The sequence below is a fragment of the Panicum hallii genome, chromosome 1 (genome assembly GCF_002211085.1).
Source record: "Panicum hallii strain FIL2 chromosome 1, PHallii_v3.1, whole genome shotgun sequence".
Classification (NCBI taxonomy): domain Eukaryota; kingdom Viridiplantae; phylum Streptophyta; class Magnoliopsida; order Poales; family Poaceae; genus Panicum; species Panicum hallii.
The window spans coordinates 11,125,425-11,140,791 of record NC_038042.1 but is presented as its reverse complement, the minus strand read 5'-3'; the positions used below and the strand labels follow the sequence as shown (position 1 = coordinate 11,140,791).

General features: G+C 50.7%; 1 protein-coding gene and 1 pseudogene across 1 annotated transcript; one reads left to right on the top strand and one right to left on the bottom strand.

Annotated features, from left to right (window-relative positions):
- The first annotated feature begins 358 nt into the window (after nucleotides 1-358).
- Nucleotides 359-2,658, top strand: LOC112895865 (pectinesterase-like). Its single transcript, XM_025963866.1, has 2 exons — nucleotides 359-1,343; nucleotides 1,961-2,658. The coding sequence occupies exons 1-2, from the start codon at nucleotides 359-361 to the stop codon at nucleotides 2,656-2,658; spliced, it is 1,683 nt and encodes a 560-aa protein (XP_025819651.1).
- Nucleotides 2,659-5,535: 2,877 nt separating this feature from the next.
- On the bottom strand, nucleotides 5,536-14,523 carry LOC112895855 (annotated as a pseudogene).
- Nucleotides 14,524-15,367: the final 844 nt, after the last annotated feature.

Genomic DNA, 15,367 nt, shown 5'->3' with positions numbered 1-15,367 from the left:
GCCGCAGGAACGGGGAACGGCCGGGAGCCTACGCGGCAAGGCTCGACGTGCCGGAACCCATGAGCGCGCCGCCACCGATCCGCCGTGCGCCACGGCTCCCAGGCCCCCGGACTCGGGAAAGCCGGCGGCAGAGCGCGGCGCCCGACGCGCTTTCCGCGAGAGGCAAGCTCCAGCTCGGCCCGAGCCCATCCTTCGCTGGCGCCACACACCCACGACCCACCCTCTGCCGCCGCCTCCTATAAACGGACGCCTCCCTTCAACCAAATAGAAAGCTCAGAAGCTCACTTCACACTCGCTCACGCTCCAGTGTCCGGTTGCCACCGCATTGCCTACTAGCTCCCCGCTCCGATCAGCAGCCATGGGCCACCTCCGCGACGGCTCGTCCCCTGTCCACCTCGCGCGACTCGTGGTCCCCTCCTGCATCGCCTTGCTACTCCTCGCCGGGTGCGGCGGTGGCGGCGCGCACGCGGCTCCGCGCCCGGCCTTCGCGTTCCCGGCCACCGCCGCCGCCGAGGAACCGAATGCGCGCCGCGAGCGCCTGCGCGCCGCGCTAGACACCGCGTCCGCGCGCGTGGGGCAGGCGCTCGAGGCTATGGCCGAAGTCACGCCGGCGTCCTATGATGACGGCCCCACCTCGACGCCGCTCGCGACCATGGCGCGCGAGGACTGCGCGGAGCTGCTGGAGGAGGCCCTCGCGCTCCTGGCCGGCGCGGGCGCGCCCGGCGCCGCGCGGGGGGACGCGCTCGCGTGGCTCTCCGCCGCGCTCACCAACCACGACACCTGCGCCGACGGCCTCGCGGAGGCCGCCAGCGCCGTTCCGGGCGGCCAGGGCGCCGGCCCCCACCACGCGCACCTCGCCGCCGCCCGCGCGACGGTTCGCGACAGCCTCGCCATGTACGCCTCCACCACGCCGAAGACATCGACCGCCGCACGGACCGATGACGCCTCCGCCAGCCTCAGGGTCAGGGACGGCCGCGGCTCCAGGAACGCGACGACGAAGCGGGCCGAGGACGCGTGCGGCTTCCCGCGGTGGCTGCCGGCGAGGGACCGCAGGCTGCTGCTGCACCCCGCCGCGTCACTGGCGGCGCGCGCCGACATCGTGGTGGCCAAGGACGGCACGGGGACGCACGCCACGATCGCGGACGCCGTGAGGGCGGCGCCCGAGTGTAGCGAGCGCCGGACGGTGATACACGTCAAGGCCGGGGTGTACCGCGAGAACGTCAAGGTGGGGATGAAGAAGACCAACCTCGTGTTCGTCGGCGACGGCAAGGGCGTCACCGTGGTCACCGGCAACCGCAGCGTCGCCGACGGCAACTACACCACGTTCCGTACCGCCACCTTTGGTAAGTGACACGCCACATGTACGCTCACCGGTGAGAAGTCCGTCATAATCTTTGCAAAGCTATGATCTTTCGGGGGGCAAAAAATCTTTGCAAAGCTGTGATTCCAAACTTAAATTTTTACTATCATTTTCACTTTTGTATATAGAGATTTTTGAAATGCAGCATGCCAATGCAGCAACTTGTATTTTTTGGGTAAAATTCAATTATTACAATCCTTCTGTCTGTCACCATAACATGTATACTTACCTAGAACCCCATGTGCCTAGTAGCACCTACCGGTAGTAATTTATATCCCAGTAAGTTTCATGAACATAGAAAGGAGGAGGGTCAGTAAATATTCCTACTCTTTTTGTACATGGGGACATGGTATAGTATAGGCGTGGGGGCAGTGGGGGGCTTAACTGTTGCGCGTTTCCGATGGCCGGGCGCGGTGGGGTGGCCGGCACTTGGCTGCCGCGCAGGCCGCCGAGCGCGTGACGTCGCGCTCGCTCTGCAAATCTTGCCATGCCCATGCCGCCGTGCCTACCTGTCAACGTCTTCTACATACGCTCGTCTTGGTAACAAGAATCCCTGCCTGCCATGACATGAACATAATCTTCTTGCACCTGCTGCTGCAGCGGCGTCGGGGTCCGGGTTCATGATGCGCGACATGACGGTGGAGAACCGGGCCGGGCCGGTGGGGCGGCAGGCGGTGGCGCTGCGCGTGAGCGCCGACCGCGCCGCCGTCCACCGCTGCGGCGTCGCCGGGTACCAGGACGCCCTGTACGCGCACTCCAACCGCCAGTTCTACCGCGACTGCGACGTCCGCGGCACCGTGGACGCCGTCTTCGGCAACGCCGCCGCCGTGCTCCAGCGCTGCACCCTCCGGGCGCGCGCGCCGCAGCCGGGCCAGCAGAACACCGTCACCGCGCAGGGCCGGAGCGAGCCGTGCCAGCGCACGGGCATCGTCCTCCACGCCTGCCGCCTCGTGCCCGCGCCGGACCTCGCCGGGCGCGCGGCGCAGACGTACCTGGGCCGGCCGTGGAGGCCGTACTCGAGGGTGGTGGTGATGGAGTCGTACATCGGCGACCACGTGGCGCCGCGGGGGTGGCTGGAGTGGAACGCGAGCGCCGCGTCTGCGCTGGGCACGCTCTACTACGGCGAGTACATGAACCACGGGCCCGGCGCCGGGGTGGCCGGGCGCGTGCCGTGGCCCGGCCACCGCGTAATCAACAGCACCGCGGAGGCGGAGAGGTTCACGGTGGCGCGGTTCATCGCCGGCGCGTCCTGGCTGCCGGGCACCGGGGTCTCCTTCGACACCGGCCTCTCGCTGTAGGCGAACACGGAGACGGAGCAGCTGCGTCTTGATGTCTTCATGCGTCGATTAAACTAACAGGTGGATGTGGAGTTGGGGACTGCACGGGCTGTAGCGCTGGCACAAATGGAGAGAGTTGTAAAATAATTGAAGTCATTTTGCCTTGACACATGAGATTTTTGCTGTTGCTAGCAACGAATTTGCAGCACTAACTAATAATTCCTGGAACACAGCAAGCGCGAGTTCTTGCAACCTCCTCACCTCCTGGGACGTCAGCATGTAGCCGAAACGGTCCATGCAATCAAAATAGGTAGAAATTTCTAAGAAATTTCTGAGATGCATAGTTCTAAGAAAACCTTCATATATATATATATACACAAAAGTTTTGAGATAATGTTTTCTTTTAAGAAAATTTCTCTTATAAGTATCTAGAGAAAATATGCAGAAAAATATTTTATATAAGTTTTATAAGTTCTTGCATAGATGATATTAAAAAGAAGTGTTAAAAAATTTGAATAAAAATGATGTACTGGAAAGTAATCTTTTCAAGTCACGAAAGAAAGTTCTGTTCAGAGATTCCATGGAAAAGTTCTGTACAAATTATACAAAAAGATTTTGAATGTTATATACAAATTGCTATCTACTTTTTTTCAATTTTTGGAAAACAAATTAGGTAGAAATATCATGGGAGAATTATCTATAAACAAATTTATTGTAGAAAAAAGGTTTTATAGAAAATTTCTGTAGAAAAAATCATTTTAAAAATTATGTATAAAAATTCTCTGAAAGTATTTGATGTGGGTATGACATGCATAGATATAACCATTCAAGAAGTATACAAGGTGAGCTCGTTCTTAGGCACTTTAATAATTTTAAGAATGGTTTTCTATTTAATAAAATTATTATAATTAGGAATAATAAAAGAGGTCCATAAAGTAATTGTGTTGGTGTTTCGAACCGCCGACTAGTGAATTTGTGTTTGCGCGTCTGGCCCAGATGGTGTGCAAAGTAGATACAAGGATGTATACTGGTTCAGTCGGAATGTCCCTACCTCCAGTTTGTGGCCGCTCGTGTAACTCGCACTGCTTCGCAGTAGGGGTTACAACGGTCGATAGATGGAGAGGGATCCCAAGTCTCTTGATGGCTAAGTGTTGGATGGAGTTCTCTTGCTAGAGCGTCTGGAGTTGAGTCCCCGTGCGCGGGAGGTCCCCTTTCCTTTTATAGACCAAGGGAAGGGGGCAGATTACACAAGAGAGGGAGGGAGGGAGGGTCTCCACGACCTCGCAACCCTTCTCCTCCATGCGCGGGTCCTGCCGGTTCGCTGCCACCGCCCTTCTCCTCCGTGGGCGGGTCCTGCCATCTCTGCCGTTGCCGCCCTTCTCCTCCCTGGGCAGGTCCTGCTGACTCTGTAGATGACGTTAGAAGTCACGCGCACGTCACCACCCTGGCGCGGCAGGTGGCGCACGCTCCTCATTATGACCCGCTACCTCCATAGATCGCGTAGGGGCGTGCTTACCCCCGTCCTCGTGTCAAAGTTTTGACCCCAAGCATGGTCTCTCACGTCCACGGTGGGGATGGCGCAGGACCCTAGGATCCCATTCCTTTGAGTCGGGTGAGGCCGAGTCCACGCCCTGGGGGTCGGGCGAGGCGGAGCCTTCCTCTTAGGGTCGAGCGAGGCCTGGTCCGCACCCTCGGGGTCTGGCAAGGCCGAGTCCATGCCCTCGGGGGTTGGGTGAGGTGATGCCCTCTCTTCGGGGTCGGACAAGGCCGAGCCCATACCCTTGGGGTCGGGCGAGGCGGACGCCATGCCAAACCATCAGGCGAATCGGGGCGCATTGGCACTTTAATTCTACATGGTCGGGTATCCCTAATACCGATACCCGACAGTAGCCCCGAGCCTTCACGCAGCTTGGAGAGCCCCGTGAAGGCTCAGCTTCGAACGGGCCCTGTTTCCTGAGCGTGGCGTGCATCAGGTCGAGGTCCTTCACGAGGTTTGTGCAAGCGGACCTAGTGGGTCTAGCCCCCAAGCCCCTGGAAGAGTTTGAGGACTCGTGCAAGGGATTACTATTGGTGCTCTGTCCCGTATCCGGCTGGTGTGGTCGAGGGGCCTCTTGGCCTCCTCTAGAGGCTTTTTCCGCACGGGAGGACTCCAAGGGGCAGAGAAAATTTCCTCTCGGTTCCATCCCATTGTTTCATATGCAACCGCATATTCGATCTCTTCGCGAGTTCGACCCCTGAGCCTCTGCGTGTGGTGGACTAATCGAGGGATCGTCTCGTCTTGTGATCTTCTTCCCTTAAGCGTCTCTTTTGGTAAGGAAGAGGGGCTGAGCTGTGCCTCATTTTTCCTTGCTGGACAAAACGTGGTGCTCGGTGAGCTGGTAATGGGTTAGTTCGAGTGGGGCCCCGGTTCCCATTCGCGGGATCCGACATGGGTCAGCTGGTGACCGACTCCAGATTCCCGATGACCAGTCCATATAGTTCTCGGGTCCGTTCGACCGGTCCCGATGGCTCATTGCCTTTCTCCGAGGAAAAACCATGGACCGTGCACTAGCCAAAACTCGAACGCGGGTCGAGATGCCCGTGGCGCTCGTGCGCCCGGGTATTGGTCTCTAGCGGACCCATACGTCCCCACCCGTCGCTCCGGTGGTGCCTCAGGGTGGCTGTGAATCGGTCGGTGGCCAACCTTCAAACCCCTAGGCCTTAATGGGCCGTGGGGGCGTTCTCAATCCCGTATCCCTTCTTACCTGCGGGAGGGCTCTTAGTCTTCCTGTCGTCGGGCACATCCTTCGAGGGGATGGGCTGTGGAAGGCGTGTGAGTGCCTCTCGAGAAGAAGGAGCGACGGGACGCGACGGACGTGGCTTTTATGGCGATCGTGGGAGTCGAGGCGGCCAGTCTGCCTATAACTGGAGGCTCTCGGCCCTTTTGCCTTCACTCTGCCAAACCGCCCCTGTCTTCTCCACTTCTCCGCCGCCGTAGCCCGAGCTTTCGCTCTCGCCCCTCCGCCGTTCCTCCACCGCCAGAGCCTGAGCTCTCACCCTCGTGCCCTTTTCGTCGGTGAAGTTCCAAAGCCTCCGCTTCCACCCGTCAATGGCGTCGTGGTTCCGCTTGGACGTGACCCACGCTTGGAGGGCCCCGTCAAGCGCGGGCTTCTCTGCGCAAGGATGGAAGCGATGGAGTGGCTCGTACCTGGCTACGAGGAAATGCCGGCGGCTACATTGTCTCCTTTGCGCCCTTCCACGAGCGCGGATTCGCGACTCCTCCCCACCCGTTCCTCCGGGGGCTGCTCCATCATTATCGGATCGAGCTGCAGCACCTCAACCCGAACGGGATCCAGCATATCACAGCCTTTGTCACGCTGTGCGAAGGGTACCTAAGGATTGAGCCCCACTTCGATCTGTGGAAGTATTTCTTCACTGTCTATCAAGCAATCCTATCATCACAAGGAAAGGCCGGGTGCACCGCCTATGGCAGGTGCAACCACGCGCCTTCCTAACCAAAGCCCCAAATTACCATGCTACCAATAACTAATGGGTCAATACTATTCCTCAATTACTGGATTAAGATAGTGTATTAATAAGAACTACAATTTTCAACTAGATAACAGCATAAGCAAATAATGAAATGCCACGAATAACCAGATACGAATTAATGCATTGCACATTGAAAAATATTAACCAAAAGTACAAAAGTAAACAGAGACAAACCTCACAGGATCAGATTAATGCATTGCGCATTGAAAAATATTAACCAAAAGTACAAAAATAAACAGAGATAAACCTTAAAGGATCATTCCTTCAGTACAGGGAAGGTGGGAGGCCAAACCATCATATAGGGACAGATCCAACAACCATGTGAATGGTAGTATTCACTCTTCTCATACACCTGACGCAGTGCCCTGCTCCTAACATCCAATTAGAGTATACACTGACCCATCACCAAGAACACAAACTCGGCATTGTCCCCCACTGCCTTTATGCAAACAGCAGTATTATGCCCATCCTCAACCGTGCAATTCGTTAATCTCAGATTATCACACATATCACCCAGAGAAATGGTATCAACCAGCAACCAATCTCCCACGCTGCCATTGGTTCCCCTGAGGAGCCAGAAGCAAAGCTGGAGCTCCTTCAGATGAACAAGATAAACCCCAGAATCATTGGCCCGCGACAGCACTGTGTCTCCGTTGAAAACCCCATCCGGGAGCTTGATGGTGGAGCAACTTGATGATGTCAAATCCAACACAAGAATGCTTGTCATGGTGGCCGCCACATAGACCTTGTCTTCAACAATCAGATTGTTCCATGGCCGTGGTGGCAAGCCATTAAGCTGTGTTGTTGCTGAAATAAGCATGCACCAGACGTTGTCTTGCAGCATATATATGTACACCTGAGTTCCCCTGTTCAATTTATACTCCACTAGGTCTATGCCCCGTGCGTTGCTACGGGTGAAACAAATATCCTCAACGAGCATCAATTTCCATTGTATAATTATAACAATTTGTAGAAAAACTTTACAAATCATTATCATTGAAAAAGGTTATCTACTCGGCAATTTTGATAGGAACCAATTTTTCTACTGGATCCAAGTAACCAATGACTCAACTTTGTCATCTTCCTCTCATCCTACGCATTTGCCTCCACTCGATCCAATTATCCGAGGGCGCAACCTCATTGTCTTCCTCTTGCCCAACTGCTATTCTACTTTTACCACCCAGACAGTGGCAAAGATCTGCGCTGGTGTGCCGCTAGAAGCAGCCCCTTGCCGCTGACATCTCCGTCGGCACCCCCATCCTGATACTGGCCAAACAATAGTTCCCTGCCAATGAATGGCTCAAGTTGTAAAAACTAAAAAAGAAATGTTGAATGAGAGCAGGCATTCGAAACAAAACTCAAAACCAGTTAAGGAATGCAACAATTCATGCAAAAGATATCAATATAACACAACAGCTTAGGATAAGATGCATCATCAGACTACAATAGACCTTCAGTAAATCCTAATATGGATAATAAGACGACCGAAAACAGATTATATACTTATTTTAGATCTCACACCAGCACCAATAATTTTTTTATCCAGAAAGAGAATTGGTCATGCATTGCATTTTCAGTTTTCCTACCTATATGATTAAATAATATTGATGATTTGAATAAAATCACGATCCCATACCTTCAGCTTCTTTTGTTCAGAAACTTATAGCTCTTTTGTTAAGCTTTTGTGCAGAAACTTGCAACAAACACCATCTCTTTAGATTGTACCTGCTAAGCTTCTATCAAATATCTTAATTCATATTATTGCAACTTCATGCAGAGAGTCCTAAACACCACAAAAATTTAACACATGAGAAGGAATAATGAGCCATTAGTCATACATGTGTAGAACTTTTGTTCAGGATAACCTCTAGGCTCTCATGCTTTAGATTAGACACAGAGAACCCATAATAAAATGAGTGTGGGTATTGCAAGAGCTTCAGAATACGTCAAAGATCAAAGCCACATTTCATATCCATCTATTTGGGGAAAATTAGAGCAACGTTAAATATCTGCATTGAGTTATACATTTCAGCATAAAAATCTAATGTTTTTTCCATCATATGGCATATCCCACGTTTCTGCATTCAAAAATATGAATTAATCAACCGAACCGTATATAGAGAAAGGGATAGTGTAGTTGAAAGCTGCAGGCAATGCATATGATAGGTGTTAAAACAAATTTCAGAACATTAGTACATTAATTTCATTAATTTATTCAGAACAAGTATAGTCAGTTAGTTACATCATTAAATTCAGCTTGTTTTTTACCAACTGGTTCAAAGTTGTGAAATTTAGAGCTCACAGATACTGGCCAAATCGTGCAGAGGTAGTTGTCCATATCAAGCTGCTCAAACAGCTTCTTCACTTTAGGACAGCCATGTGTCACCGTGGCCTGGTTCAGGAATTAAAGCGCCCTCAGGGCAAGGTGTTGATCATGGTAAATACACTGAAATTTTTCACATGGTCAACACATAAAGTGATACTATGACACATATGATCTGTTAGTGTCTACAATTTAAGGTTCGGGGCACATAAAACCCTCAGAAATCAGAAAATAAATATTGAGAAAACTGGAGAGCTGACATGCTTTTGTCTGCTCACATAGTTACCACAAGCCATTGCCTTCCATTACCCCCAATTGGCCATGTCCTGTGAAATTGATAGAAGTCAAGAGTACACTCAGAGCTCCCCATGCTCTTTACCGAGCTTCAATGTGCATTTGTTTGGGACAATGAAGAAAGAGCCATTTCAGGATAGAGAGAAGGCCCAAGCATCACATAGCTTCCCTATAAACCTGAAAGGAAAGAAATAAACCAGTGATCACTTTTCTAGTTTGAACATCTTACTAATACATCTTCAGCTTGCAGGCAGTCTAGGCACCAAACAACACTCTTCATACTTCTTTTCATGAATCCTGTCATACGAATCGAGTCAGAAACTCAAGTAAACAATAAAGGGGATAAGAAACTCACTTCACAGCTCAGTTACTTTTCTCACAAAATGCAAAGATGTTGACTGAAAGCAAAGTGACGCAACATAGAAATGCAACAGATATTATTAGAATTGAAGAAAATCAGAATTGGAATATACTCCAAGAGGAAAAATCAAACCGCAAACTATACAGATATTGTACAAGTTGTATGAACAAGTTCCAAGAGGATTCTACATGAGCCAACCACCAGTTGTAGCTCGCTCTCTGGCATTGGCTGCGACCACAGGCGACAGTCTACGACATTCATGATGATTGATAAGATAAGATATATTGTTTCAAGCATAAGCTCCAATTTACTGTTCCATCAATGGGGATGGCGCACATTCTGGTAGTGATCCCGGGCCGATTAACTATGTAGTAAGTGAGATGGCTCCTAGCCTCCTACTGCAACACAAACATGTAATGCATTTTAGGAATCTAATTGTGCTGCAAAAATACACAGAAGACATTAGGTAGAAATGCTCATCTCCAGAGCTTTAGTGTAAGGAATAGATAATTTGTTTATTTTAGAAAGCATGGAACTAACACTGCCGTTGCCGGTCAAAAGCCCGCGATGAGAAAATGTGGAGGATTGTGTTAGGTTTAGCGAACCAGCGTAAAAATCAGCCACTCTAATGGAAATGAAACCCATAAGAAATTCATTGGGGCGTAACCCTCTTAGCGACGTGCTACATCGGAACCCGGGTGTGGTGTTAAATGGGCAAGGGCCGGGTCGTCATCCCCTCAGGGGCGCATCGTATCGTGATCCGGGTACGATGATAAGTGAGCAAGGGTCGGGTCGTCGCAGCCTCTGTGGCGCGCTACATCTGCGCCCGGGTGTAGTGAAAAATGAGCAAGGGTCTTCGCATTTCTCTCGACGGGTGCGAAAGGTAAGGAAGCTAGCCGAGCCAACTAGGATTCATCTAGGTAGTTGGAACGTAGGGTCTCTAACAGGTAAGTTAAGAGAACTAGTCGATGTAGCAATTAGAAGGCGTGTAAATATTCTATGCGTGCAAGAGACTAAATGGAAGGGCCAGAAGGCGAAGGAGGTGGAGGGTTCTGACTTCAAGCTTTGGTACACGGGGACAACTTCGGGTAGTAATGGTGTAGGCATCTTGATCGATAAGAACCTTAAGGATGGAGTTGTAGATGTTAGGAGGCAAGGCGACCGGATTATCCTAGTGCGGTTGGTCATTGGAGATTTGGTTCTGAATGTGATCAGTGCCTATGCACCTCAGGTAGGTCTTAGTGAGAGCTCCAAGAGTCAGTTCTGAGAAGATCTTGATAGCATGGTTAGTACCGTGCCTATCAGTGAGAAGCTCTTCATAGGAGGAGACCTCAATGGCCATGTGGGTGCGACTAATGTAGGATACGAGCGAGTACACGGGGGTTTTGGGTATGGTAGTAGGAACGAGGGGGGGAGGATGTTTTGAATTTTGCGTTGGCCTACGACCTGCTGTTAGCGAATACCCTCTTTAGAAAGATGGAGTCCCATCTAGTGACCTTCCATAGTGCACAATACTCGAGCCAAATCGATTTTATCCTTGCTAGGAGAGAGAATAGACGTGCCTGCTTAGATTGTAAGGTGATACCTGGGGAGTGTGTTGTCCCCCAACACAAGCTTGTGGTGGCGGATTTTCATTTTCGGGTACGTACCCACCGGGATAAACGTGCCAAGATTGCGAGAACGAAGTGGTGGAAGCTTAAAGGGGAAGAGGCACAAACGTTTAAGGAGAGGATGCTAGACGAGGGGCCTTGGGAAGAAGGAGCAGATGTAGATGATATGTGGCTAAAGATGGCGACATGTGTTCGGAAAGTGGCTTCAGAAGTGTTTGGTGTGAGTAGGGGAGGCAAGCAGGAAGTGAAAGAGACTTGGTGGTGGAATGACGAGGTGCAAAGGGCTATTAAGGAGAAGAAGGAGTGTTTCAAACGCCTTCACCTCGACAAGAGCGCAACCAACATCGAGGGCTATAGATTAGCGAAGAGGTCTGCAAAGCGAGCTGTAAGTGTAGCGAAAGGTCAGGCTTTTGATGACCTTTATCAACGGCTAGGTACAACGGAAGGAGAGAAGGACATTTATAGGATAGCTAGGACCCGCGAGAGGAAGACAAGGGACATAAACCAAATCAAATGCATCAAGGATGGGACAGATCGACTTCTGGTGAAGGATGAGGAGATCAAGGATAGATGGCGAGAATACTTCGACAAGTTGTTTAATGGAGAAAATGAGGGTCCTACCTTCGAGTTGGATGACTCATTTGATGATACCAACAGACGCATTGTGAGGAGGATTCAGGAGGCAGAGATCGGGGAGGCTTTGAAGAGGATGAAGGGAGGTAAAGCGATGGGTCCCGATGGCATCCCCATTGAGGTGTGGAGATGCCTGGGCGAGAGAGCGGTAGTATGGTTAACTAAGCTTTTTAACCTAATTTTCCGGTCAAACAAGATGCCGGAGGAATGGAGGAGAAGTATATTAGTACCGATCTTCAAGAACAAGGGAGATGTACAAAGTTGTACTAACTACCGGGGGATTAAGCTGATGAGCCATACGATGAAGCTTTGGGAGAGGGTTATCGAGCATCGCCTAAGAAGATTGACAAGGGTGACCCAAAACCAGTTTGGGTTCATGCCTGGGAGGTCGAACATGGAGGCGATTTTCTTAGTACGACAGTTGATGGAGAGATATAGAGAGGAGAAGAAGGACTTACACATGGTCTTTATTGACCTAGAGAAGGCGTATGACAAAGTACCGAGAGACATCATGTGGTGGGCCTTGGAAAAACACAAAGTCCCAACTAAATATATTACCCTTATCAAGGATATGTACAAGGATGCGATGACTTGTGTTCGAACATATGATGGCGATACCAGTGACTTTCCAATTAAAATAGGGCTACATCAGGGGTCAGCATTGAGCCCTTATCTATTTGCTTTGGTGATGGATGAGGTCACAAGGGACATACAGGGTAATATCCCCTGGTGTACGCTCTTTGCTGATGATGTGGTGCTAGTTGACGAGAGTAGGGTAGGGGTTAATATGAAGTTAGAGCTGTGAAGACACACGCTAGAGTCGAGAGGATTCAGACTGAGTAGGACCAAGATCGAGTATATGATGTGCGACTTTAGCCCGACTAGGCATGAGGATGGGGACGTTAGCCTCGAAGGTCAAGTGGTGGCCAAGAAGGATACTTTCCGGTATCTAGGATAATGCTTCAGAAAGATGGAGACATTGATGAAGATGTTAGACATAGAATTTCAGCCGGTTGATTGAAGTGGCAGCAGGCTTCCGGCATCCTCTGTGACAAGAAGGTGCCACAGAGGCTAAAAGGTAAGTTCTATAGGACGGCGATTCGCCCGGCGATGCTATACGGTGCTGAATGTTGGCCTACAAAAAGGCGACATGTCCAGCAACCTTGTGTAGCAGAGATGCGTATGCTGCGTTGGTTCTACGGACATACAAGAAGGGAGGAACGGAGAGATTTGAGATAGGGTAGGGGTGGCACCTATTGAGGAGAAGGTGATTTAACATCGGTTGAGATGGTTTGGACATGTACAACGGAGGCCTCCCGAGGCACCGGTGCGTAGTGGAGTTTTAAAGCGGGGCAATAATGTAAAGAGAGGCAGAAATAGACCTAGACTAATTTGGGACGAGACGGTTAAGAGAGACCTTAAGGAGTGGAATATCGCTAAAGAATTAGCTATGGATAGGAGCGCTTGGAGATTAGCAATAAACGTATCTGAACCGTGACCTTTGTTACTTTTTGTTTAACCCCTAACTCTTTCTTTGGCTTGTGACCTTTTTGAGTTTCTTATTCTTGTTCTCTGTAGGTTTTATATCTAACCTACCCCAATTTGCTTGGGACAAAAAGCTAAGTTGTTGTTGTTGTTGTAGAAAGCATAGAACTAAATACTTATTAGATAATGTACCTGATAAATGGGAACAGATAGACATGCTAATCAAATAGGCATGCTAATCAGTTCAGGAACCATAACCTGAGAAGCAAAACAACAAACATGTAGAGGGCATTGTGTTTTGTGCCCACCTTCTCACACGTGCAGGAACGATGTCATCATGGAAGACTATGCTGCAGGTGCTCACGTGATGAGAAAAGCAGCCATCCTGTCTGGTGGGATGCGGCTCCACGCACGCTGCCGATGTACTGCATTTGTCGATGGGCAGGGAGAGTGGGTTGGCGTGCGGGGAATTGGGGCAAGGCCAGAGCGCTGGCGGCAGTGGCGGAGCTCGGTAAGGGACAGGGCGGGTCGACGGTGAGGGGGTCGACATTGCAGTGGCGGCGCGGCGGGACAGCGACGGCCGGTCGTCGCAGCCGTTAGGTCTTCGAGCGCTCCGGACGGCGGCGCGAGGATGGAAGAAGATTGGATCGGAGTCGTGGGTTGTGAGGGAGTAAAGGATGGGCGGGCAATGTGGATTATTGGTTGCTTTGACGACTAAAATGGACGTCTCGCATGTCCAGGCAGAACAACGAATCGCAGGAGGTGAAGTCTCATCAGCTATTGTTACGGGGCATCGTTATTTAGGTGGACGCCATGCATGGGACGGTTGTTGGTTCACACGGCAGAATGACGAAGCGGGAGGGCAGGGGTCGCACCAAAAATTTATCCTCCAATTAGTGTTTTTAGTAGCAGAGATAGAGATAGAGCCCACCCCAACTTCTTTGGAGAGGAATAGAAAAGTGTGATAGCACGATGAGTCCTCCTCTATTTGGATCTCAGGTAAGTGACCAGGCCCCTCGCAGGGTGGAGTGGGGTGTGCACTCCATCTATGAACTTATTCTCTGCAGGCCCGATGAAGACACTGCCATTCCGGCAGTCCGTGACCGTGAAACGTATGGCTGGGCCTTCGTAAGCGTTTGGCTGAAGCATCCGCGGCGGAGCACGGAGGCGAGCTCTGGGGGCTGGGGCAGCATCGGAACGAAGTCAACCAACCGCCTCCGGTGCTGCAAGCTGGTGACGTAGAAGCCGAGGAGGCGGGGCGGGTTGAGGTCGCCGAAGCGGCGGAGGAAGGCGGGGTCCGAGGCGTGGCGGAGCCAGCTCTTGGAGACGGCGGCGGCGCGGACGAGGCAGGTGGGGAAGCCGAGGCGGAGGAGGATCTCGCTCAGGAGGTCGTCGTCGCCGAGCACCGCCTCGGTCGCGGCCGCGGATGCCGCCGGCGGACGCGGGGAGGGCTCCGTCCTCTCCACTCCAGCCTCCATTGCGGACACGCCGCGCAGATCAGAGAGGAAGAGCAGGGCTTTGGTGGAGTTTTGGAGAGGAAGCACGGATTCCGTGGGATCTTGGAGCAGCTCAGTGAGTCAGGGATCGAGGAACTAGGGTTTAAACTCAGAGCTTTAGATGGGTTACGGTGGGTTTTGAATCAATTTTGGGAAGCAACGGGAATGTGCCCTCTCCATCTCAGCTTCCATTGCCGCGATGCATGGCCGGATCGGAGAGGAGGAATTCTGGAAGGGGAGGAAGGCCTGGTGTGGAAGACGGGTGGATTTCTGACCAGTTTTGGGGGGAAGAAGGGGAAATGGCGAGGTGGGTAAAAAAAGTGGAAATGTGGAACTCGCTGTTGAGTGTTGCAGGTCCAGATTTGATGGAAATTTTGTGTCTATAATTAGAATGTTCACATAAAATTTTCACTCGAATTCCTCAGATCTAGAATAAAGACCATGTTTCCTTCCATCTTTCCAGCTCCATTTAGGGTATTGCTAATAAATAATATGATGCCTTACCCAACATATATTGAGTAAAAGTAAGGAAAATCGGGTATGTGATGCTAAAAGATCCACGTTCTAGAAATTTATTGTTCAACTGTTTCGGTACATTTTAATACCAGCGTAACAGGAGGTCCTTTAGATTTTCACTACTCGAACAAATTCACACACTAAAGGTGAAATTATTGATATTTTTTTAGTAAAATACATGAATAGCCATTGCACTTGTCAGCACATTTCTGTTAATAATCTATTTTTTCTTTTATACCATCATCTTCCCTACTTCTTTTTAAACTTTTTCTATAATATTGTCAGACCCTGCGCTACGGGGCTGTGTACATAATATAGTTTAAACAAGGTTAAGAGATAAAGCTTGTTTTATCTCTTATTTATATTGTTTTCTACTCGTTTGAGTAGGAGATAAAGCTAGTCGGTACAGAAGGAAACTACCCGAGTTATACCCGGGTACGATTCCTTGGCTGGTATTGATTAGATCCATGTAACCCTGACC

Bases quoted from the DNA above. Each gene is read 5' to 3' on its own strand.
- LOC112895865 (XM_025963866.1), top strand. From the start codon at position 359: ATGGGCCACCTCCGCGACGGCTCGTCCCCTGTCCACCTCGCGCGACTC. The intron at 1,344-1,960 runs GTAAGTGACACG...CTGCTGCTGCAG, and splicing joins GTTCCGTACCGCCACCTTTG to CGGCGTCGGGGTCCGGGTTC.